Raw genomic sequence first — 27,935 nt, forward strand, 5'->3', positions numbered from 1 at the left:
ATATATATATATATATATATATATATAAATAAAAAAATAATAATAAAAAGATATATATTTATATCTTTTTTTATGTGTATTGTTATTGGATAATTAACCTGTAATTCTCTCTCTCTCTCTCTCTCTCAAAAGCTGCTGTTTTTCTTTACGTGATCACCTGCTCCGCTCCTTCTGCTGACTTTTCTACCCTGCTGGTATATTTACCTGAAATCTGTTATAAAAACATGTTAAGAGATTATAGACCTCGTAATCATATGAAAATTGTGTTTAAGCACTCATAAAATTCTAACATAGTAGAGATTATAAAAAGAAAGAAATTAGGCTAAGTATTAAAACCGCCAGTAGGCGGCAGCGATTCACTGTTTAAATGAGTGAGCCACTAAAATCGTTCATTCATCCAATTCTTTCAAAAGTCAGATTGATTTAGGAAGAAAACAAACACCGATGTGAATACTTTTGTCAGTGATAATTACAGACACTATTGATAAATGAACTAGAAAAACAGACAGCTGTGTTGGTAACTTTTACTGATAGTTATAGCTAAGTACATTGAAATTAATGAGCTAGCGAAATATATGATGTCATGTGTTGTTAGATATTACACAATATTCTCATACCTCATTCTCAGTAGGCTACAAGCTTAATTTTTTTGCATCCCTCTCTGACCAGCAAAATAAATTAACTCTACATATTTTTCATTTGATCTACTATGATTTTCATGTTGAAATTGGCAACCTCCTCCTGCAATCTGGCTTCTATGTAATTGCATGGATCAGGACACTATGTACAGTAAGGTATGATCTGGGCTTTTTCAGTAGCGGAGACCAGGTATGGTTGTAACACTTATTCTTCAGCACCATTTTAGCTACAAGACAAACTTTTAGGCTAAGTACCCACATTTGTCTACTACAAACGGCAACAATTTAAATTTCTTCAACTATACCACAAACTTTGTGAGATGATGTCAAATACAAATTTTGAAGAGGGGTACATTGTAAAAGGTAGACCAAATGCACAAAAAAAAAAAAAAAAAACACTAAGGGTACTCCAAGTCATATGCCGCAACAAGTTTTATTTTAATGGCTGCAGCCTGCAACAATGTGTGTGAATATTGTGTGCGTTTCTTTGTACACGTCTATACGTGCACATTTATATGGTGGTGTATGTGAGAGAGGGCAAATTAACATAAACAGGCATTCTGTAGAATTGCTCACAAAAATGTTCTAAGTTTTAAGTAAGTGGATGGTTGTTTCAAAACACACCTACCCTGCCACTGTCAGCGATTGTTGAGCTAGCTGTATTAGCACGGCGCTTTGAAATTAGCAGGAGTTTGATACACCATTCTTTACTAGAGAAACATTATCTACAACGGAAGTACCAAACAAAATATCATATTTTTTCTTACCTCAGAATTCGATTTTCTGCTGTAGCTCCAGAAGCGATAGCAGCGCAGACTAGAAAACCTCCATGTGGGATCATTAACGTGGAATTGGAAGTTACAACTCTCCCCGTGTTACAACTATACCCGGTCTACCCTAATTGAAGTAGAGAAAGGGTAACAATTGTAGATTTTACTCAATATACTAAGAAAATATTTAAATAAATGTTGCATTAAAAAGAACGAAAATACTTATTACTTATCACTGAATAAGATTATCTTTAAAAAAAAAAAAAAAAGCTGTTGATTGCCAATTTCGCTGTACTTGAAGCATGAGGATTAACCACCAGATGGCAGTAAGAACACAGTTATAGTTCTCCTACTATAAGCATGGCTTGTAGACTTTGCATTTGTCATAGCATTTTCAATTTAGACCATAAGGCTGATAATATAGATGTTTATTTTCAGTAAAACATTAAACTATGCATTTGATGTTAACTCGCTTACCTTATTGTCAATGGTCGCCTTGAACCCGTTCCCCCAATGTACTTCCATGCAAATCCTAAAAAGTACGACCAGCGGACAATATTCAGTTTATTCTGCCACTTTAAATGCTCGGACACTTAAAGCAGAATGAATCGTGGTTGGCTCGTTCATCAGCTGGCCAAAATAAATAAATAAATAACTGGGAAAAAAAATCTCTCTGAAACCGATTCTGGGCTGTTATCATTATGATGTGGATGGGCCTTTTTATAATGTGTTAATTTCATCTAGGAAAAGTAGCCTACTAAATTGACTATGACAGTATAGTCCTAGATAGTTTACAGGAATCCATTTTAATTTAATTTATATATATATATTTTTTTTTTCATCCCATGGAGAAAAAAAATATGTTTTGAAATGTGACTGTGGAATTAATCTGTTAGGTTTGCTTCATCAGCATAAACAAGTGTAGATTTCCCAGAGTCAACATACTGGAATATCTGTGATACAGTTGTTTTTAGCCTGAGGATGATTATTAAGCATAAAACTGCACAACACTGGAGAACTACAACATGAACAAACTTGCTAAAGTATTTTGTTTTACTTTTAAATGAAGATTCACATTGACATTCATGAACATTGAATACAATTAAGGCCCTCTGGTGAGGTTTATCAGCTTTCTTATTTATTGAAAAATAGAACTGTTACTTTGCAAGGGAAAGTGAGGCAGGTCATTATATATATTATTTCAGTACAGAATGATACAGATTTTAAGTGATAAAAAGATAAACAGCAAATACTTGGAAATTAACGAGGGTTTTATACTATACTTTAGTGTTTGTCAACCATTCTGAAGGAACTGCAGGAAGATGTTGTGCGATACAACTTCTGTGCTTATATATTAATCAAGCAAAGAAACTTTAGTAACCTCTGTGCCATTGTATATGGATACTGTTGTCTCTTAAGCACAGACATTAGTGAAAGTATTAATGGCCTGAAAGAAAACTACTCAGAACTGTAGAGGGAGCCCTGGTTCTCTTAAAACTGGTTACAGTCCAGCAGTCCAGCCCATTTTCAGTCTCACAAATTCAGTTCCAGACATCTGGTCGTCTTCAAAATCTTTGCGTGCCGTGTGATATCTCCAAGACTTCCTTAACCCATATGAACAAAAAATGAAAGGGCAACAAAAGAGAGGAAAATAAGAAACTGGCACATTTGATTATCTTCCGTTTAAACTCACAGGCAAAAAGGCATAATGCAGCATTTCAACCAGATATAAGGCAATGCAAGCCCCTCGTACCACTTTAATAAAGCCCTTTTCCAGACCATTCTCTATACACTGAAAAACACCTCAGGAGTCCGCATTACAAACAACTCTTGGGTTGTTTTTTAGAGTTCTTATTAATCGTACCTTACTTGTTCCTCTGCACAGACATGCTGATTTCACAAACCAATGAAAAACAGATGAGCAAGCAAATAAATGCAGTTGTAGTCTTAACTCTTAAGAGTGTTAAAACTGATGCAAAACCTAACTGATCAAAAAGTGAAGCTAACACCAGAAAAACATGTACAATAATTCTGTATCACAGAAACCAACTGTTTACAAATATAACCAATTTCTACAAAATAATGGTGTTCTGTTCAGCTTCTAGTGTGCTTATGTCAGATTACAGGGCCAGCACTGTTGACTAAATAACGTCAATCAAAAAAGTCAAATATACATTAAATGAAGAACGGAACATGATGTACATATATCAAGAGTGGAACACTTTTAAATGATCTCCCCAAAAAAAGAACTCTGTGATAGATAGATGATAAAAATAAAAAAAATAAAAAAATAAAAAAAAACTTTCCCCAAAGTGCACAACGATGAGTTAATACTTGCGAGGATACTAGGATGTTAATCAACGACAATTATTTGATGTTTTCTGTGGTAAAGCAGTATAAGTATCTTGTCACTTTTAGAGTAAATTTACTAACTATTAATATCTTTTTTTTTTTTGCTAGGTTGTGAAAGTATTAGAAATAGAGACCGCAAGGTGAAGTGTGTCATGTCTGTAGCACTAAAGATAATTTAAAAAAAATAACTAATAGTAGAATGAAAAAAAGTCAAACAAAGACATAGCCCCACCCACAAACTCCCATGATTGGCTGAGCCAATATTACAGAATCTATTTAAATATTCCAAATGACCAATGAATAATCTGAATATTGCAGTTTTATTTTAAATTATTATTTATGGATTCCATTTTGGCACTGTTAGTGGTGCAGAAATTACACTTCTCTTTTAAAGTGAAAGCATTACATAAGATGATGAAAGATAATGTTGCATGGTGGATCAAGTTTGCTCATTTTGAGATTAAAGAATTTTAATAAAGTACATTTCTGTCTATGTTTAACCGACGCAAAGGGTATGGCACTAACTCACAGAGTGGCTATACAAGTTACAGTCTTATCACAGGGTGATGATCTCTTCAAAAGCTAAATATAAAGAACTACAAGAGTCATTCAGAGATGAAAACCCTCTATAGCCACTTCTGCTGATGAGCATGGCTTGAAGTTTGAGGCACTACACTAGACCCTGAATAAGAGCGCTACCTCTTCATCTCTGAGCCTATACAACGATAATCAAATAGCACACTTCTCAGCCCTCTTGACATCAATCCTCATTCACACATACAAAATTGACAAGTCCTCATTAGTTCCACTCTACTGCCTCCAAGTAATGCAGGGTCTAAATTCTCCAAAATTGAGAATTTCATGTGACCCGACAGGAAATCCTCTTCAACACACATGGACCACATGGTAAAGTCCAGATCTACTACATAAACAACTATCAACAGGAAAAAGGTAACATATTCCAGAGATAAAGCATTCTGTTGAACCTCCAAACACGTTTATGGCATTCCAATTATCACTTTAACATTTACATCAGTACAATTTTGTGTAAAAGGCAAAATTTAGGATACAACTTAAAGATGGAATCAAAGAGTGAAAAATAGGAAACTTAAGACTGTTGGCATTAGTTTGCAAGTCCAAAGGCGTAAGCGAACTTGCATCCGAGTAGTGTGTCGATCATGGGAGAATATGAGATTCGGTTCCAACACAAACCTCCAGCATCAGCGTTTCCAGTGGTCAACACTGGAATTGATTAATGATACTCACGAGACTGTAATTACCATTTGAAATGGAATTTCCTCGCCTTGGCATATGCAAACACACAAGCACATTCCTCTCTCAGCTGTGACGGCTCTGGTGAAAGTCACTAGTAACAGAAGGTTTGTATACCTGAACTAGGAATTGTAGTGAAAAAGCATTTTAGCAAGGGCTAAAACATACGTTTTCCCTTTCGTCTCCATTATAAAATAAGTCATCCACGACAATGTACAAGCTTTGCATCCACCAATCGACCACAACCCACCTCTACAGCTTCTTTTAGTCTTTGCAAAGACTGTTATGGCAACTTACAGTTTATTTTACACCCTAATCTCATCATCGTCATCATCATCCATGTAGGAGAAGTCTCTGTCGTCATGGACTCGAGGTGAGCTGTACTTGATGACGTCAATATTCCCCTCATAAATCTGATTGTGGGGTTTTTCCTCCAGCACGGTGGACCCTGAACTTGAGAGGGAACAGCTGTCCAGGTGTTGATGGTTCCTGGTTTGGAGCTCTGGAGTGTAAGGGTTGTTGCCCGGCCTTTGGCGCGGAGGTCGGATCGGAGGAAGGGGGTCCTCTTCCTCTACTTCATTGGGAGGACTCTGGGGTGGCGAGTTGCTCTTCCCCTCTTCGAATCCCAGATCGTCATCATCCAAGCCCTTCTTGTCCATCACGCTCAGGATGTCACCCAGCATTGAGGGACCCAGATCGATGTGGAAGGACATGATGGACTCTGCATGTTTCATGCCTCCAGTGTAAGGAACTGACGGACGCAAGTCGGTCAGCTCACCAAAATTCCTCTCATCCAGCTCCAAGTCTGACACAGCAAGCGCTGCAGCTCCATTCAGCGGCTTTCCATCAACTTCCGGAACGTTCTTTAAAGGACTTGAGGACACGCTCTTGGGAAGGTGGATTTCGGTACCTTGTCCTGCGTTGTCATCATTCAAATACGGCAACGAGATTGCGTTTTTTACATAACTTGGTGAGCCACCGGGAGGCGCTAGTTTGGATTTGTCAGGCTTGTCGCGATTGACCGACTGGGAGCGTTTGCTGCTTCGGAACGTACGGGAAAGGAGGCTCTGTTTAGGTGAGCTCTGCTGTACCTCTGGCTCCCTTGGTGGCTCCCCTGAGCGGGTGCTAAGAAAGGAGGTGTCCCCGAACGCGTCGCCTCCTCGGCCCACATGCATGGTGTGACGGAAGTCTCCAAGAGGAGCGCTGATCATCTCTGCAGTCAGGTCAGCCCGAGAGCGCCGCTTTGACTGGGAGGACGAGGACACAAGCTGCTTCAGAATAGGCATGATGACTTCTCAAATACTGTCCTCAGAAAATAATAAAATCACCAAAGTCTTTTCTTGCCAAGAGATGGGTCACTATTTGAGGGTGCAGATCCAGGACAGTGGTCAGGATGAATACTCTCCCAAGAATTTAGGACACATGGCCATTTTTATCCTTAAAGTACAGTGTCCTGCCTTCAACTTCTGACAACTGACCTACAAGAGAAGAGAAAAGAAAAATAAACATCATTTTATTTTACACAGCTGCCCTTTTTTCTTTTTTCACTAATTGGAGACAGATTCTCTTTTATTTTAGAACTTGAGCTGAACTCTCAGCTGATGGAATATATTACAATTAGAAATTATTTAAATGATACAATGCTTGGAAATCTTTGGTCCACGCTGATGACGTAACATGCTAAATTTATGTCCCAATTAGTTTTAAACAGATTAATTATGAGGGAAACTTGGCTTTAAAAAAGAAAAAGGGGGTGAAAAAAACACATTTCACCACTAAAGCCATTTGAAGTATTACATAACACATCAACAGAGAGGAGGAAGAGGTTGGAAAAGGAATTCCCATTCCATCCCATAAGCTATGAGCCTTTTTATTGTCTTGGTGGAAGTGCGGTCATGAAAGGGTGACACGTTGCACGAGTGTTGATTTACAGAGCTCCTGTTACTGAAAGATTTACTTTTTGCACGGTGGTCACCAAGTCACCACATAAACCAAAGCTTTGTACACTTCCAACTCTGCTTGCTATGAACTTTTGAACCATTTGTTTACTCAATAGAGGAATCTAGAATTAAACCACACGCCAAATTCTAAGGCCTAAAATTGACTTTCCAAAAAATGTACTATTGACTTCTATGAATGTGTGAGTGTCAGTATTGGCAGAGGATATCAGTGCTCCAAAAATGACCCCGAAATAGCACACAAACTCCTCCCATGAACCTGAGAGCAAATACTGCTATATTCAAAAAGTAACATAGAAGTGCAATTGTTATTTAGTAAAAGAATAATGCTATTGTTCTTCAAAACAGTAAATGCATTTGAGTGAAAGTAGCCTTGCTTGAAAAAAATACAACACAAACTATGTACTAATGAAAATAAATAAAAAGATGCAATGCAGGTATCGAGCAGTAATGCGTTCCATGGCACAAATCCCCTTTTTTTCCAAATCCACATTCGCTTGATTATATAACCATGAGCTCAGAGGATCCTGGAAGCAGTCTTGTTAAGGGCTGCATTTCTTCTTAAATTCAACTCAATCTAGTGCAACATTCTCTGTAGTTCGTGCCAGGCTCTTATATCATGCGGAAATCTAGACCTTTACACTGTTGTACAGCTCTACTGCCGCTGCCTGAGATTTTCCTTCCAGACCTGCTGACAAGGTAGTTTTTCCTTTTCCCTTGACACCTTGCTTTTTCACCCTTTTTGTCTGCTCCTTCCTTCTCATCTGTAACTAGGTACATAAACATTCTAGTTCAGTTATTTGGGTTTCGTAATTCTACAAGTAATCCGAGGAAGAATGAACAGAAACATTAGGATAGCATTCATATTTCATTGTTTGAACTTTTCTTGATTCATGTGCACAAAAAGTCAATGGCTGTGGTTTGAGGTGGCTCTAATGTGAACTTAAGTAAGCAAATACAGTAATAAACATATGTAAGTAATAAAGTATGATTAATGATTAGCATAAAGTAAGCAAATGTTAACAAACAAGTGGCCTACAAGATACAATGACAGATGGAGTATAGCATTCTGTTAAGCTTTTAAATCAAGTTAATAATTAATAAATATATTAATATTCATTATTATTGCTTGTGAACTGCATGCAAGCTATTGCATGAGCTACAACCAGATCTTGATCCCCAACCCTATTTGCAACCGCTCTTCTCCACATCCTTTTTCTCTTAAAGTGAAACACACTGCATGTCTTGGAAGACTAATGGCGCTTGTATCATCCTATTGTAATGTCACTGTAGTGGGTACGAAACAAAGGGAAAGTAAAAAAAAGAAAAGAATGACTGATTCCAAGAGAACTCAAGTGCTCTTTGAACTTTTAGATCCCCAACTGGGTGCTGTGATTTATGGTTTAATAATCTGATTATCTGCTTCTTTACACAGGGGTGGCCTATTAGCCTTGACTGGCTACCAACAGCAAACAAAAGACTTAAGACGCACCACTCACTCACAAACCGCGATCAAAGACAGTTGTACAACAAACAAAATCCTAAAAAAGTCTGATTTCTCTGAAACTAAGGTGGAAACATGAACCAAACGCTTGTTGCCGTCTAGACGTTAGTCCGCAATTCTCCATGTTTTCAAACATGATTTCATAGCCACCCCGGTTTGCACACATGCCATCTGGATGAATGAGATTCAGACTATAATATTCCAAAGACACGTCACCCCACCAAAACATTTGCATCTCTGACAACAAAAGCCCATTGAGCGACTGTAGCAGTGAGAACAGAGGAGGGTTTGATAAACGATAAGCTCTCCACTTGAGTCAAAGAACCGGGCGTCCCTGTGGAGGCTCTGCCTGCTGGCAGATTGACCTCACTGTTGAATCAGAGCATATCGCCACTCCGAGGTCCAGATAGATATGATATCAATGACATATGAATGCAAAACACCCTAGTTCCTTCCTGTGTAAAGGATTTTGATCTTATATAAATGAAGAATACAATCAAGGAAGGGCATTTTTAACATAATGAGTAGGGCTGCACGATTAATCGAAATCGAACCGCAATCGCGATTTGGCTCGTGTGCGATTATGAAAGCTCAACGGCTGTGATTTTAAATGAAATAAATAAATGCCCAGTGTTTTAGCGAAGAGCAGCACTGTGATCAGGAGTAACGCTGCTCCGTCTGAAAGACTGCGAGTTTGAGTCGCTCATAACTTGCGTTTGAAAAAGCAACACGAGTCAAACATCTTCACAAACTAGTGAAGCGTTCATAAACCTGTTCAACAAAAGACAACGTTTAATAACATGCTTTACCTCACTTCATATCGTCAGTCGCCATTGCCATAAAGTGTGTGTGAGCTGATGTGGCTTCTCATCAGAATGCAGACGATGCATTATTTTATAGTATGCTATACAGCGATAAAGTCTATGTCAATCAGCACTGCATTATAATATTCTTTATTATTATAAAAATAAAAGGAGGTTTTTTTTTCCCCACAGTGGATGCATATTTCTTAGACTTTAAGAAATTATATTACAGATAAACAAACTGATTTTTATAATAATATTTTTATTTTATAATATTTTTCTTACAATAACTCCTTAGGCTTAGATCTTTCTAATGTTTTTTAGTCATAGGCTGTCTGCATATTAACAGGTAACCCAGCATTTTTTTGTTTTTTTTGTAAAATAAGTTCAGTGTAAAATATTACAAATAATAATAATAAATAATAATAGTAATTAGTATTATATTTTTATATTTATTCTGACATACTCTATTTTTTAATTTGTAATTATGAAAATGTTATTGTAATGGTAATATTTCTTATTTGTAAAAATATTTTTAGCAGTAATCATAATTATTACTCATAATATATAAAAACAAAATGTTATATACACACACACACACAAACACACACACACACACACACTTTTCATTTGTAAAAAATATATAAATCACATTTTAAATCGCAATTTTACCCAGAATAATCGCAATTATATGTTTTCCCCAAATCGTACAGCCCTAATAATGAGCTTGAATTAAACGTACACTGTAACTTTTGTCACTCTAGCGGTTAACACACAAAACTGTATTCGTCTTGTGAAAGAACATTATAGTTGGAGCAACTTCTCTCTGTTTATGGATAGGACAAGCCATGCAGGTATTGGCCTACTCTGCAGTGGTTGTTGTCCTGCATTGTCTAAAATAGTCAAACTACACAGATCAGGCATAACATTATGACCAATTAAATAACACTGATTATCTCTTCACCACTGCACCTGTTAGTGGATGGGATATATTAGGGCAGCAAGTGACATTTTTTTCCTTAAAGTTGACGTTATAGAAGCAGGGAAAATAGGCAAGCGTAAAGATTTGAGCGATTTTGACAAAGGTCAGAGCATCTCCAAAACAGCAGCTCTTGTGGGGTGTTCCCGGTCTGCAGTGATCAGTATCTATCAAAAGTGGTACGAGGAAGAAACAGACAAGCTACTGTAGCTCAAATTGCTCAAGAAGTTAATGCCGTTTCTGATAGAGAGGTGTCAATACACAGTGCATCAAAGTTTGTTGCGTATGGAGCTGCATAGCCACAAAACCAGTCAGGGTGCAACAGTGGGCACATCAGGACCACAGAGCAATGGAAGAAGGTGGCCTGCTATGAAGAATCACGTTTTCTTTTACGTCAGGTGGATGGCCGTGTGCGTGTGCTTACCTGGGGAACACATTGCACCAGGATGCACTATGGGGAGAAGGCAAGCCGGCAGAGGCAATGTGATGCTTTGGGCAATGTTCTAGGAATCCTCTGGCCTTGAAATTCATGTAGATGTTACTTTGACATGTAATGCATATCTAAACATTATGTAGACCATGTACACCCTCTCATGGAAATGGTATTCCCAGGTGGCTGTGGCCTCTTTCAGCAAGATAACGCACCCTGCCAAAAAGCAACAATGGTTGACTTGGCCTCCAAATTCCCCAGATCTCAGTGATTAATAAGGCTTGTATTATTACAAGTGATTCATTTATTTATTTTGTATTGCCATATTAGCATCTGTGGCTATTTTCATGGCAGGATCAAAATGCATTTAAATAATGAAACAAATTCTTTTTTAGATATTTTAACATTATAGTTAATTCAATGGCATTTTAAAACACAGTGGCTTTGACTATATGCTGTTTTGTAAAACAAAACGTGAAAGTAATATTAACCTCAGACATCATTTTACGCAATTCGAAAACCACATGGGTATTCCCATGGGAACCCATGCAGAATTAGCCTTCCGGGCTGGCCCACAAATTAATGTCATAAATCACAACTGAAGAGCTCTATTCCTCCAGCGATAGGAAAATCCCTTATTAAGCAATGCATATGATTAATTATATATAAATGAATTCAGTTGAAATGATTCAGTTTGTTCTATTAATTCAACTGTCCTAAGTTCTCCTTAAAAAATGTAAATGTATAATTACATTAGTAAATTGTACCATTCAAAACTGAACTGTTATTACAAAACTATGACTTAATGAGATTTTTTTTTTTTTTTTTTTTTTGTGGAAAAAAATATGTTTGCCATTGTTAGAATGAAAAAAGAGGAGTGACTGAAACAACAAAAGGGCATTTATAATAATAATAAAAATAATAATATGAAATAGTTACTTTTTTTCAGCTGTGTTGTCAACCGTCATGAACGGATTAACCAAGCTTCACACAGTCTTTGGTCCTTTTCATGCCTATTTCCAGCAAATCACAGCATCTAAACGCTTCATTAACAGCTACACTCAGGGGATTTCAGAGCATGCCATTTGTGTTCAGCAACATTACACATCAGTACAAAATCCTAACAGCTCCTGAAAGACAACACACCAGCTAAAGATCTCTCTCTCCCCCTCTGGACATGTATGTACATATCTGAGCTCACTGGAGACCTACAACTTCACAGCTGCACGGACCCTCATGCTCAATCTCAGTGAGGGTCTAACCACACATCTGCGGGGCCTCGTTTCAGCGGGGCCTCGTTTCACAGGCTCCAAACTGGGATACCAGGAGACCCGCTACGGCCTCGTCAACATTCCTAAGCGTGAAACACACAAACACTCTCACAAGAAAAAATATATGTGTCTGTCTCGTCTGGTAGGAGGCCTTCATGGCAATGTCGGCAAAAAAAAACAAGGAACGGATTGTGGGTTAAAAATGAAGAAATATGTTGAGGTTTGAGTATGAATGCGGCCATCAAACCCACAGCCGTATTTACAAAACATGCTTATGTACGCAAGTCACACCACCAGAGATTAAGACCAGGAAAAATAAAGCAACTATGGTATAAATGATTCACATCTTCACCACAAGCATCATTCACCCCATGCTGTTAACTCATGATGTCACGATCTCTTGCGTAAAGTGTCCTCTCATGCAAAGCACATGGACGGAAGTCAGATGAGACACTCCACTAAATGAAACACCAGCTGTCACTTAATGTTATTGTACTTGTATTTATAGATCCGTTTTAATCTTTTAAGAGTAATCATTACTTATTTAACGGGGTACTTCTATGCTCTGGAAGAGATCATAACTATTCTTCCAATACAACAGCAGCTCTTTGTTTTTATATGGTAAACAACTCTGGAATTCATTACCATGTTTAATTCAAGCAAAAATAATGAGTTACTATGACTACACATTACATCAGAATATTGTCTGATTTGGAAAAGACATGTAGCGAAGCACCAGCAACCTTGTCAGTCATGAACGTGTTCACATTACAGCATAACATTACACCTGTTAAAATTAAAATTCTGCCATCATTTATTCCCTCATGTCATTCCAAACTCACAAGAGTTCAAGATAAAAGTAGGTAGTTTAAATGAAATGAGCAATTTTTGTCCCACCATGACAGCTGTACAATTGAAACTTTGACGCTTCAAAAAGCTTGAAGAGATCGTAAAACAAATCCATATGAAATCAGCAGTTTTAGTCCAAAGAGACACAATCGCTTTATATGATGAACAGATTGAATTTAGTTAAAGGTGCACTATGCAACTTTCCGTCCACTAGAGGGCGCCTATTCTAAACAAAGGCCTATTGTGAGCGCAGTATCTTGGGACATGTGGTCTTCACCTCACAGCCGGTGGAAAATAGGACTCGGGCAGAAACCATGTTCATGGATACGGTTATTAACATTAATGTAGTATAAAGCAGAGCAGGACCGAGTGTTGTGGAGCTGAGCACGGCCGTTTGAGCGATTGTTATACAAACACACGGCTCGCGAGTACGGGGACTTTTATTATGACGGGACTGGACAGTTGCCGGGATCCCGCACTTCCGTTTTTTCCGCTCATGATTATAAGGTAAAGCAGCTCTGTTTATCATATTAGATACATTTAAGTGTGTTTAAAATGATGGTATGGCGTTACTCTGTGCGTTCGCTCGGCGCTGCTGTGAGTGGTTCACACTGCTAAGAGTAAAGCGCTTCTGCAGAATAAAACCGAGGGTAGCGCAGATATGATGCGATTGACAGACGACTCGCTCAAATGCTATGCTGAAACGTCCCGGTCCTTAATTAAAATAGCAATTTTCTCACAACTTACAAATAGTTGGAAACATTTGGGATATTGAAGGTACTCAACTGAACAAAATACATAACACTGGCCTGGTGGTTTTTGGATATTTTACTGCAAAAATACTACATAGTGCACCTTTAATATGTAGTTTTTATTTTGCATACATTAATCAACTCATATAAAGCAATCATGTCTCTTTAGAAAATGTTGATTAAACTGCTCATTTCATATGATTTTTTTTTTTACAATCGCTTTATGAAGTGTCAAAATGGCAGTCGTGTAGCCGTCAGTGGAGGGACAGAAATCTTTCATTAAAATATCTTCATTTGTGCTCCAATTCCAAATATGAATAAAACTCTTACGGGTTTGATCTACTACTTGAATGAGTAGCTCTATAAATTATCTTCACTATAAACGCTATACTGATATTGATTTGTAATATTTGTCTTAGAAACATCAAAGTCGCTTTTAAGTTAAGTATGTTCAATCTGACCAAGTCCATGCTGAAATCATAAATACTGCTGCTTGCTTAATTATGCTCAAAGTATGCTCAAATATAAAAAGCTTTTTATTTTTTTTAGGCTAGACCAGCCAATGCACGTGCAGTCCTAATTGTGAGTCTCAGGTTCTATCGGGAAACTTTATCGGAAAAAAAATTGTACCTTTAGGGGTACGTCAGCTTATTACTTACCAGTATACCTTTATAAGCCTTAAAAAGTGCTTATTAGTACTTTAAGGTACTACTGCAAACCAGTCTTTCTATATCTTTAGTCTGTGTGGTAGCATACAAAAAAGGCTTATGCCAGCCTGTGATTCATTGAGATCTAGGACAGCAGGATTGAGGCAGATTCATCTATTTGATTAACGTCCGGACAGCACACTTCATAATCTCTTTAAGACTTAACATCCCTTTAAGAGTGTCCGCTCTTGGAGAGGTTGCTGGTATCAACTGTAACACACTGAGGATTCCTATGTTTGGCACAATGCCCCACATAAACACATAACAGCCATAAACTGTCAATACGGTTTTGATTGTTTAAGGCTGATTTGACCGCACTGCAAAGAGACTCTGTCTGCATGATAAACTGAAGGAAATTCACACCACAGTGTTACATTCCTGACAAATCATTAAATCTGAGTGCTGCTTCTATCCATCATAAAATAATTAAACTGTGATGTATATTCTATGCATGCAGCTGTAAAATATCAAAATAAATATTTAATGTCATGCCTCTGGTGGTTGCTTACAGTGTAAAAGAGGTTTATTTCACTGTAAGCCTTTTATATAAAAATTAACAACAATAAAAAAATAAAACATTACTTTATTAAAATGATTCAAAATGTATCATTCGTATATAATCCCTAACATGTTAACCAAGGTTAAATGTTGACCTCCCAAGTTGCAGGAAAGTTAGAAAAATAGTAAGGAGTAACATTACCAAGAAATTCTCAATGAAAGAAGGAACTGGTTGAAAGCATAGAGCTGTTTGGCTTTCAAATGTTATTATTGACTACAGTTACAACCTGTTTTTCCGGTTTACCCCTCCACAAGCCTGTGGACAGATACAGATATTAAGCGGTGAATAAACAGATGTAAATGTAAATGTGATATGGGGAAGACACCCACCAAATCAACCAATAGAATCCCTTTCTCACACCCATAAACACTCTTGGAAAAAACAACAATTTAACTGTGAGAAACGTGTGTATATACATTCGGTGGACATAGAGGGAGACAGAGACACTTATATGCACCTGTGTTGATACAAACACACAAAGTAAGCACGGATCGTAGTAATAGAGTTAGGACCAAAACATATGTACACCGGCATACCAGGTGAAATGAATAACACTGATTATCTCTTCATCACCCCACCTGTTAGTGTTGGGATATATTAGGCAACAAATGAACATTTTGTCCTCAAAAGTTGATGTGTTAGAAGCAGGAAAAATGGGCAAGTGTAAGGGTTTGAGTTTGAGCAAGTTTGACAAAGGCCAAATTGTGATGGCAAGATGACTGGGTCAGAACATCTCCTAAACTGCAGCTCTTGTGGGGTGTTCCCAGTCTGCAGTGGTCAGTGTCTATCAAGAGTGTTCAAAGGAAGGATCAGTGGTGAACCAGCAACAGGGTCATTGACGGCCAAGGCTCACTGACGCACATGGGGAGCGAAGGCTAGCATGTGTGGTCCAATAAAACAGACAAACTCCTAAAGCTCAAATTGCTCAAGAAGTTAATGCTAGTTCTGATAGAAAGGTGTCCATTCACAGTGCATTGTGCAAAGTTAATTGCGTATGGGGCTACATAGCCACAGACCAACCAGGCTGCCCATGCGGACCCATCCACTGCTGAAAGCACCAACAGTGGGCATGCGAGCATCAGAACTGGACCACAGAGAATGGGAAAAGGTGGCCTGCTCTGATAAATCACATTCTCTTTGACATAACGTGGATGGCCGGGTGAGGGTGTGTGGCTTACCTGGAGAACACATGGCACAAGGATGCACTATGGGAAGAAGGCAAGCCGGCAGAGGCAGTGTTCTGCTGGGAAATCTTGGGTCCTGCAATCCATGTGGATGTTATTTTGACAAGTAACGCATACCTAAACATTGTTGCAGACCATGTAAACCCTCAGGTCAGGGCTGTTTTGGCAGCAAAAGGGGGACAAACTAAATATTAGTTTTGAAAAGGTATTGTATGGCTTCAGAATATGAATATATTGCATAAGTCATATGAACTACTTTTATGGTGTTTTTTATTTTAATAAAGTTTGACAGCAGCACCAGTCCTCATCCACTTAACATTATGCTGAAAAGACAGACAAGGATGTTAATTAAAAAGTCCCTTTTTATGCTCCACAGAAAAAGAAAAGTCATACAGGTTTAAGTGCAATGTTGGTTAAACTATTAGGAAGATGGAAGGATCATTAACAGATTATAACTCCATCAACAAGCCAAAGAAACGCACACAATAGTTCAACCACATTACAGAGTAATACTAGCCTAGAAATCTAGACGCGCCATAGCGGCAGCAAATCTAATCTGCCCGCGAGTGTCATCTAGCAACTCTCAATACCCTTCTGAGCTGTAAACACCAAACTCTAGTCAGGCCAATCACATCGTGTATAGAGTTGGTGGGAGGGGCCATAATGACGACGGCTGAGTTGAGTTTGCGTGCTTCTAGTAAACACAGAAACTGGCGAACGGGGGCTTTGACCGCGACTCTGGAAGACTTGGAGTTAAGCTTTTCTCTGAGAAAAGAACAAAGAACGGCACTGAAGTCATTCTTAAAAAGGGAAGATGTGTTCGGAGTTTTGCCGACTGGATACGGCGAATGTTTAATCTGTCAACAAGCTCTGTTTCACCTTCGTTGCTCTGGTTGGTTGTAGCGCTATCCTATCGCGTGCAGAGGGAGTTTGAAAGACAACCGTTTATCCCGCCGCTCAGATTGAGCCCTGTCAATGGTGAGTTTCCAGACCAAACATCTTGATGTGGGTCTGGCTTGTCAGGCTAGAGTAATACTAGCTGCTTCCCAGTCTAGTTTCTGAACGTTTTCTCTCGGCTTGGCCGAGACAGGATATTATGCATTAGCTCAGTCGGCATTCAGCAGCCAGCGGGGTAAACGGATATACTGCGTGTGTTTATGCTTTGAGTTTCTCTGCCAAACATGCTGAAACTAACCACAAGGTTTACACACTAGAATGTAGAAAACACTAAAAACCGTGTTTAAACCAGCAAGGCCTCATGTGCCACACACAAACACACCTTTAAGCATTTTAACCGACCAGTCTGTCTTCATGTGTAATGATATACCTGTAAAAAAAGCTTTACCTTTTCATCAAAATCCCCATTATGGCTCACATTTTACAGGGATCATCCATCTTGCCAGTCACTTTTCGGCAAGTTGAAGGTTGGAGCTCTATAATCACAGCATATAAACAGACAGACGTGGCCCTGCTAATCAAGTAGATGATTAACTTTCCACATCTTTCCCACTCCACATTCCTGCCGTCTTCCTCTGCCAAAAGCCCATGGATTAAGATTTAGCCAACAATACTCTCACAGCTGTATAATTCTGCACAAAATCAGAACACTTTAACCCTCAAGCTGAGAAGTACAAATAACAATCGATTTTGAAAATAAAAATGGCATAATCTGGTTTGAAGGCTAAGAAGCCTTCCAAACGGCACGGACGAGAATGAGAGAGCCAGCAGTACTGTGTCTTCCCTGGGTGTTGCCGGCAGTCTTGGGGCCCGTGTGTCTGGGAAACACAAGCATGAGAGTGTTGAAGAAAAGCAGACACGCATCGGGTGGTGCCATCTTGGCAGAGATGCATACACGACAGTGTGTGCCAGCAGGCTGGCCACAGTCCTCCCAGGGCATTTCCATCCAACATCTCATTAGACGGAGAGAAAATGAGGCCAATGTTACACGTGTAGAATTGAAAATAATCAACGATATTAGATATTTGAAATTGAACAAGGACATTTGCTGTACTGTTTTCAACCCCCCTCTTTCTTACCAGAAGGGCCAGTTGGAATTCCTCAAGAGGAGATGCTGAAGGCCTGTAGGCCAAATGGGTGTCATACTTTTAGTACAGTGGGGGAAGCTTGGTCTGATTGGTCAGTTTGAATGTCTCCCAAAAGGGTTTCAGTCATATGGTCAATGAAGAGATAGAAAGAAGATTCTAACTGTGGCTCTGTCTCTTATTATCTGGCTCTTGATTTGGCTCTCTCTCTTCTTGGGGGCATTCTCTTTAGCTCTTTTCTTCTTTGCTGCTTTTCTCTGTCTTTTTCTCTCCTTCTCTCTTTCTAACCCCCAGGTCTCTATCCCCTTATTTCTGTCGATGGTATAAGTTGCAGTGGGTGGTACTGGACATGAAATATACAGTTTTCTACCATCTTGCTGATAACATTTCTTAATCTTTTGCCAACCCTGCAGCCTGAACCACTGTAGAAGATCCACGCTCACACGTCTCTGAACATTTCTGATAGGGAGACTGGGAAAGCGGTCCCCTTACTCTATAGAAAACTGTACTGTATTTAGGTCACACAATCACTTTTGGAAAGGGCCCGTTATATTCGCATTTTTAATTTTGACAATCCGGAAAAGAAATACAAAAATTTTTCAATGTAAACTATTGGTATAATTGTCAAAACATTATTCACAAATAAGTCAATGACCAGTAGTACTGAATAAAAATAATACATCTTAAATAAACTATATGCATTTCATTGACAATTCATTTAAAAATCATGTGGTAAATTTGCAAGTGTATAAAATGTGATTTATTTGATAAATTAAATTAATATAATTAATATAAAATAAAGTGTGATTACAAAAGGGTTGGTTTTTTTCAACACTACTACTATTTAAAATGGTGGATTATTCAAATAATCACAATTTTAACCATTTTCAGGGCTGGTTATCTGCAGGAGACAAAAATAAGACTAAGGGACTAAGAATTTTATATGAGGGAAAAATATGAATTTATTCCTCAATGACTCAAATTTCCTCTTGACATGCCACGACTTAAACGGGACCAAGAGTTATATTTCTATGGTGTTTTCTTTTCCATTTGGCTTTGTATTCACCAGATGTATATGGCAACTAATATGAGAAGTGCCACAGTTTCCCCCAGTTTCCCCATCTGCGAGCCATCATGCTCCTCCACCCATGCTCAGTTCTCCACACTGCTACAATTTATGAAGCACTTTGCTCAAACTGTCAAACAGATAGAGATGATATTTCTCAGCTGACCGTCTCAAATATCTTGGAATTGTGAAATGCAAACTTTGCTCATTCTCATTCATTTTTTTTCTGTCTGGGTTCAAAAGTTCAACCATTTTGGATCATTAAAAAAACTGCTGAAATATGAAAACAGCAGGATTGGAGATTTTTCACCAATCCTGCTGTTTCTGTAGGAGTCATTGACGAAGGAAGCTCAGGTTGTTCATTGTTCATTATATACAGTATAAAGTTTGTCTTTTAAAACAACTTCCTTCAGGTACACAAGGTAGATAGGTACACAAGACACCAGTCAAGCAGCATTTTTCAAGGCAGCACCCAAAGGAAGGTCTCTATAATTTACAGCTTTCTGTTTTGCTCATAGGAATTCCCCATTGGCATCAAAGGGATACAAGAGCACCTTGAGAAACCCAAACTTGCACCATTCAATGATTTACTTTGTTTTTTACATCCTAAACAGCTGAATAAGTTCTGAGACAGGTCTCGACTAAACCATGTTATACATTGGGAGAGAAATCATCAAATACTACTGGACAGTTTTAAATTAAAGCAATCCTGTCTGAATGACCTAAAAAGACAACCTCAAAGCCAACAACAATATTTCTATCCATCCCTTACACCAGAAACAACTTACAAGGAACATAATACATACAAGAGCCTTTTTTATACCACAAAAAACAATTATCTTAATTTACACTTAGTTCAGCTTTTCTCAAAAGTAGGCTTGAGCACCGAACTTGGTACTTTTAAGGGCACCAACCGAATTATGTCGGTACTACGGAGTACTGATTCACATTAAATTCATCTGTGCCAAACACATCTGGTGATATAGACTAGGGTCTGCGAATATCAAACAACAAACAGACTATTAAAAAAAAAAAAAAAAAAAAAACACCCGCATCCTGCATGTTTTACAAGTCTCTGTGTGAATGAATGCCACAGACACGATTTAAATAATTGTACACACATACACACTGAGGTGTGTGACGCTTGCGTGATTTTTAGTCCAAGCCATCTGAGGACATGAATGCATGAACTTCATTTCCAGAACCATTTGATTAAAAAATTAATTAAATGAATGTTTTATGTCTTTATTTAGAAAATACATAAAACATATTTTTATACATATAGCACGTGTTATTTCTGAGTAGCTCTGGTAAATTTCAATAAAACTTCTATAAATGACTTACAGTACCAAATTTCACCGGTGCTGAAACGTAAACAGTACCCAACGCTGCTCATTATGTGTAAAGGAAATTTCATCTGTAATATTATTATAGCAAATATCTTTAATACTCCTAAATAGTTACAGCTCGTGTCGTGTCCTATGTGCATTTACGTCATGTCGAAAATGTCTTAACAACAAACAAATCCAAAACAAATGTCATGTATAATACCAAAATTGGCATCTGTTTTAACATTCCAATTGCCATGCCGCTTTATTAGTTTTTTATTTTTTAAATAGAAATTTTTTGAAATTAATGTTGTGTATTATAATATATTATTTATTTATATATATACATACAACATTAGTTTCAATTGAAAAACTAAGTGGCATGGCAATTGGAATGTTAAAACAGATGCCAATTTTGGTATTATACATGACATCACAAAAGGTTAAAACAAATAGCTTTACAAATCCAACTTAATTAAGTGTGAAAGACTTTAGTAAGAAACTCATAATAACGGTAATTGTGACGTCTACACTTACAATTCTCCTGCAATGATAACACCAATTAACTTAAACTTCTCTTGCATGACTTCTCATCACCTGATAAATCCATGCAAATCATCTCAAGTGTTGACTCAACATGGTGACGCCGGTCTGTGTATGAGTGCATGACGTGGTTCAGGCACTGATTGCTAATGCACAGCTGTCAGTACGGTTCAGCTCTTGTAGGTCTGAAAAAAGCAAGGGACACTCACTTTACACCCTTAAACCAGATGTTCCTGGTTAGAAGAGTGGAGTAGCTCCAAAATTGAGAGTTCAGTGACTAAGAACTTTTTCAAAGCAGAATGAATTGCACACAATGCAGTGTCACTATTGCAAATATTTACCATCGTTGCTACCAAAATATTATGGCGGAATTGGTGGCTAACACAAATTAACGAAAAATAATGCAGAAGTACTAATAACTGCAGAAATGTTTATATTTGGCACTTGTTATGATCATACAGTGTCTTTGGTAAATAGTTTTTATAACGTGACATTATTTCCACAGACTAGTAGCAGCATTCGTGTTACATGCTGCCCAAATCACTTAATCTGAAATCAACAATACTTAAAGACTGTGATTGATTCCCGTCTTTTAAAACAGGAAGCCTGACTGAGCCAATCAATAGAACACTCCACCTTCAACACACTCACTGACCTAGTGTCTGAGTTTACTGGAGCACATAAGTGTTCCTCCACAGGATAAGGCCTCTGGAAACGCCCAACTATCTACCTCAAAGACACTGAAACGGTGGAAGCAAAGTCACTACGATCACAATAAACTTATATAAATAGAGCTTAAAGAAGAAATGATGAGAGCCAATCCCTTTACACAAGCAAAGGTAAGAGAAATATATCTGAAATGGCTTTTATAGGCCTCAGAAGACAATCTTGCCTTTGAAACAGTGATAGTTTGGCAATTTTTTGAAAGCTTGACTATTTCTAAAAATTACGTTAAAATAATTCAAAAAATAAAACGAAAAATATATTTTAAAAAAATAATACCAATGATGGTCCGAGACACCCTACAGAACAAGATGCTTGGAGAAATAAATAAAATGAATTAATTAAAATTAAATAAAAAATAAAAAGTATTAAATAAATCCCAATTCAAATAGCAAGTTCTGTAAAGCTGTAACTAAGGGGGAGGGCGAAGCTAAAGTTATGGCTCAATTAAATCCAATGCTGATCTATTTTAAAAGAAACAACTGCTAAATTGCTAGTATTCTGTGGAAATATAAACATTCTGAAGACCACACAGGATTTTTCCACACATGGGTCATGTGCCCATAAATACGGGCCACAATTGTGGGTTACTTTGAGCATAATGACACCCGAGTGACAGAGGGCATGTGTTATGGATCTATATGGATATTGGATTACTCAAGGGAAGCCAAGAGCATCTGGACTGGGAATGGACACTAATGGAGAAAATAATTGCTCCTTTTCTCGTGTCACAATAGCCATGCACATGCTTAAACTAGACCACCTGTTACTCTATTGAGAAAGAAGGAAGTAATATTAAGGCCATTATCGTCTTTTTCTCTGGTGTTTCAGGATAAACATGATAAACTACCAGGAAATATTGCAGTTCAATAGAGGTGATAAACCCACTAATGGCAACATTAACAATTTGGAAGCAAGACAAAAGAGCCAAAATCTCAGAAAATTGTTAGTCAATTAAAAGGCTATCTGTGTGAAATGTGGTCAGACTTGTTGTTGGGCCATGCCAGAAATTACAAATAATGTTCTTAGAGGTTTGGGTAAAAAAAAGAGAAACAGGACACTCAAGTTGAGAGCCACTCTGACAGGGAGTGATGCCGATACTGTCACTCCAAAAATGTGTGGCTCAACCCAAAGAAAGTCGCCTGTCATTTGCTCAAAGGAGTATCGTTTGGCTGCTACATGATTACAGTGGCTTAAACCGGTTTCAATCCTGTCAACGCTATCAAACAACACTGCAATCATGAATTTGGCATCTAAAAAAAAGGAGCAATGAATCAGTCTGAAACATGACAGTTCATTTTGAAACCAAAGAAAGGTTATTTAAGAGCCAAGGTTACTTTAGGCAGGAGTATGTGAAGAAACCAGTTCCCCATCAACAAGTTCATCAACATGCAAGGTCATTACATATAAAATGAGTAGTTTTCACAATAATATCAGCTGTTCGTTTACATGATCTAAGTTAAAATGACCATAGCCTTGCTTAGGAAGCCTTCTGACTACCAGGGGAAGTTTATTCTGGCCAAGAACAGGAAAAGATCATGTAAAGTGACCAAATATAAAGACTTTTTATGCATACTGTGTAGGGCAGGTTTATCTTAATTGGTTGGGATCTCAATAAAAGTGACAAATTGAAGTAAATTACAAGTTAATCATATTGCAACAGCTATTTTGAACTTTGGGAGGTCTGTGGGTTTGCCATCTGAGGCTTTAATGGCTCAAACGGTGATGGTCAGTGTCTAAAACATCTTGGTCAACAATTAACCATTGGTTTGGTTGAGATTTTTTTCAAAAATGTTTTTTAATTTTCCAGGAATCCATGTTATAGCTTCCTTGCAGCAGTACAGATTAATATAAAGTCAGTTAATAATGACTGGGAGCTACACTAGTGAACAAAAAGTTCAGCAAGGTCATATGACAGGATTCCTATGGACTATACACTACAGGGCTTTGGTCTTCTTGGAATCAGAAGAACTGGCTCATTGCCTACTGTCAGTGGGAGTCAGCCGTAGGACGGCAGAAGGGGGGTAAGCCTGTAGGACGGCAGGAGTTCAGTTTCAGACGAATACGCTTCTCTGCCTCTAGTATGTCAGATTCCTGAGGCCTCAGCTGGGCTTGAAGCAGAGAGCTCAGGTCGTCTTATTCAAGTTCACGAGGAGAGGAGACAGTGCGAAAATATTGACTCTTGGCAAGCCAGAGTTATGGTTAAAATAGTTTGACTTTCCCTTGAGGTTTGATATGAATGCGCCCCAAGTTCAAAGCCTTCTACATAAAAGCTAACAATATCTTGCAGGTATTTCCTGTCATTGTATAATAAATAGCATGCCACGCTGTTAAAAAATTATTTTGCATCAATAATATTAACCATGAAATTAAAAAGATGGTAAAACATCCTAATTATAATAAAGAAAATACTTTAATACAGAATTAAAAAAAGAAATATTACTTTTATTCAACAAGGACATAAATTTCATCGAAAGTGAAACTAAAGATACCTAAATGTTTTAAGATTTCTATTTCAATAAATGCTGTTCTTTTAAAATTTCTATTAATCAAAGAATCCTAAAAAAAAATATTAAAAAAATTTAAAAGTTAAAATTTTTATATTTAAAAAATATTAATATTATTTTACTGTATTTTTGATCAAATAACTGCATCCTTGGTGATCAATAAGAGACTTCTTTCAAAGAAAAATAAATAAATAAATAAAATATTTCAGTACAACCAGAACTGTAAAAATGTTTGAATGCTTTGATGATTTTAAATTTCAATCTTACAGCATACAGCTTGATGTTTGACCAAACATGTGGTTTAACTTTAACACAAAAAAAAAAATCTCCAAACGTTTCTGATAACACAACGGGATGGGTGTGTGTTGAATTTGTGTTATCCAGAAAGGCCAAGAACACCATGATTAACAAACCACCATAACGAAAAACTTACACGCAAACCTGCAGGCTAAATTTAGGAAGGTTATGCTTTTAAAGCCCCTCTGGGTGAACTTTAGTCCCTTTAAACACAGACATTTCGACCTCCTGTAGGGTGTGTGTCGACAGCTGGGCTGATTACATCAGAGGGGCGCAACTGACTCATGCTGCTGACTCACAAGAAGGCCACCGTGGTGATTGAACACCAAACTAAGAATTAATCACACAGTTGATGCGAGTCTCTTTTCCACTCTAACACACACACAGACACACACACACTGGTGCAGCTAAATCACATCACAGCAGCAGCGGATGAGCAAGCAGCCAGTTGTATTACCACAGACTCCATCCACACACTCAAGATGCTGCTGATGCCTTTCAATTCAACGTAAAATCAAATTTGCATTTGTACAGACACTTTCCTATTTGATTGGTATGCCATGTCAAATAGTAATTAGGCATCGTTTTATTCAGCAACTCGTAATAGTGCATTTTAGGGTGCCGAGTGAGTTGAGTATAGGAACTAATGAGCTGCAAGAATCTTGGGAAATTGTCTGTGATCTGTAGTAAAAAGTAACAACATACAGGTAAGGTATTAAATCAAAGTAAAAACCAAAACCATGAAAATGGCTTGGTGTGATTATCATATCTCAAAGGCTGCATTTTAGTTAAATAAATATATGAGCTGCGTATTTCAGAGTGATGTGCAGCACTGTGTTCATTGTCTAAAGCTTGATGGTTTAACACTTGAAATTAAAGTAATTAAGAAATTATATTTTATATATATATATATATATATATATATATATATATATATATATATATATATATATATATATAGCGAGAGAGAGAGAGAGAGAGAGAGAGATAGCGAGATAGAGACCACTGAACATGGATTTACATGGGTCTCTTAATTTTTTCCAGAGATGCAGCCCTACGTTTAGAAAAAACATGAGGAGGACGAAATTATGGCTGGATTTCAATTTTGGGATGAAGAAAGTGTCACTGTTTAAGAAAGTGTAAAATGAGAGAGAGAATAGAGGGAATGGGGCTGCAATGTGAGAAAACAAAGGAAAATAACACTGCATTTAATCACAGGCAGGTCAGCCCTATATCACACATACGTTGTGTTTTCTTGTTTTATGGGGACTCTCAATCGACATGACATTTTTATACTGTAAAAACTGTATCTTCTATCCCCTTACACTAACCCTTTATTCACAGAAAACGTTCTGAATTATGTGGACCAATAAAATGTATAGGGTCATCTTTGTGTGGACGGTTTACCAGGACTCATATCTCCCACACTACAATTTAGACCAGAACTGTCTCTCTGCCTGCAGGCTCTCCTAACTGGAATATCATACTGAGCTCAGGACATTAACCAGGCGGCTTTAACTCCAGGTATACGGTGATTGTATTATCCAGACAGATACTGACCTCAGAGCTCTGGCACCATGGTTGCTTAGAGACACTAATGCCACCTTTCATAAATATTGACACAAAGAATGATAAAAATGTCAAAGGTTAAGGGTCAAAGCTCTGGACCACACAACGATAACTTGAGGGCGGTTATTACTTTCACTTAAGCTGTGGTGGTGGTGATCATTCGGTCCTGAAAGAGGGATTAAAAGGTTTATATGACAAATTAAGATTCTTTTCACCTTCTTGGAGGAGCAACAGATTACAAAAAGGTAAAAAAGAAAGTCAAACCAGGATTCTTAAAAGTTGATTGTGCTGTTGGGACAACCCATTAGGGTCAATCAATTTCACTCTGATAACCTTTTACAATACCAGAGCGCTTGCCAGTTTTCTGCAAACAACCGCTCGGGCCGTTAGAGTAATGAACTGTGAAAAAGCAGCCATCTGACCAATGCATATTACGCAACAGATGTGAAAAATAAGTTCAGGACCATGTATATTATATTATATATATATATATATATATATATATATATATATATATATATATATATATATATATATAAAAATGGAGAATACATCAGGAAATTCACAAGAAGTTCTTGGAATACTTCACTGGATTCCGCTTTCATTGCAACGTGGACTTTTTAAGATGTGGTTACATAACATTTCATCTACCAATTTTATTCATATCGGATGCATGCAATAGCATGCTAACAGCCCTAACATCAGCTCCAAGGTCCACCAGGCATTTGGCACCACTATACTAATGACTCAAAATCACAAGCTCCTTGTCTTCCCCTTTAGTTCGCAATCCCAACAAGCAGCACACGTCAAAGCCCCCCATTAGAGATCACTTGTTACCTGCTAACTCACTTTCACAATCTTGTGCATTATAGCCTTAAGAAAAAGCCCCTGAAAGGTGAAATGCTGAATAAATCACACTGGCTCTGAAACAGAAGTTATGATGAACTGATTTAACAGGAACAAGATCTTTCCATAAAAGGTCAATGTAGCCTACCTCACAGCTGATAAAAAGACAAATGAACGCAAACATTTCAAACATCAAATAATATAAAACAATAAGTACATTTACATTACAATAAGTAATGTAAATAGCAATGTAGGCTATATTACTCAATGAACATTTATCTGTAATTGACTAAAATATATATAAAAAAGTTAATATAATGTGTTACCATAATGTCTACATTTATTTTTTGGTAATTCAATCAGCAATCAATTTAGGGTTAAAAAAGCCTAATATACTGAGATACCATGATCACAGGCTATACACAACACAAAGCAAACTACACACAGTAGTAGAGGAATGTTACACATTTGTTACGTCCATTGAGATGCAGATGAAAGAGAGCTGTCTGTCTGACTCAAACGCTTCATTGTATCGTTCTCTCATCCAGTTAACTTTTATCTTAAGTTCTAATGGAAACGTGTGGAATATGAACAAAAGACGCACAAATAAATTCATATATGTAAATAATAAAGCATTTTACCACTGTTTGCTCCGTAGTATTCAATCCCAGAAGCCTCAATGCCAAGTTAAGCTTCTCATCCAACAACAATGGATCAAGTTCAGTAGAATCACAATCCAAACAAAAGAGTCCGTAGAGTGTAATAACAAAACACAGGCTCAGCCTGACAGGGCTCTCCGATATCCGTCAAACTTTAAACAGCTTTAAGTGGGAACAACGCGTTTATAGACAATAAAAACGGGGTAAATAGGACACACACCACAGAATCCTGACGAGCGCGTCTTCGCGTGCTGATACAGTTCAATGTGCGATGGCGCACTAATGCAGTTCAAGCGTCCAGACCGTCCTCTGGGTGTAGCCCCGCCT

At 37.6% G+C, this 27,935-nt stretch overlaps 1 protein-coding gene across 2 annotated transcripts; it reads right to left on the bottom strand.

Moving 5' to 3' along the window:
* Positions 1–3,968: 3,968 nt before the first annotated feature.
* On the bottom strand, positions 3,969–27,935 carry cdc42ep4b (CDC42 effector protein (Rho GTPase binding) 4b). Of its 2 annotated transcripts, none has more exons than XM_067429741.1 (2): positions 27,829–27,935; positions 3,969–6,510 (listed from the first exon to the last, which is right to left on the bottom strand). In XM_067429741.1, exon 2 carries the CDS (start codon positions 6,316–6,318, stop codon positions 5,338–5,340), a length of 981 nt encoding a protein of 326 aa, XP_067285842.1. In that variant the 5' UTR covers positions 6,319–6,510; positions 27,829–27,935; the 3' UTR covers positions 3,969–5,337. The 2 variants fall into 2 exon arrangements, with proteins under 2 accessions (XP_067285842.1, XP_067285841.1); XM_067429740.1 differs by having other exon boundaries at positions 27,591–27,913.

The sequence above is a fragment of the Pseudorasbora parva genome, chromosome 21 (genome assembly GCF_024679245.1).
Source record: "Pseudorasbora parva isolate DD20220531a chromosome 21, ASM2467924v1, whole genome shotgun sequence".
NCBI classification, from domain to species: domain Eukaryota; kingdom Metazoa; phylum Chordata; class Actinopteri; order Cypriniformes; family Gobionidae; genus Pseudorasbora; species Pseudorasbora parva.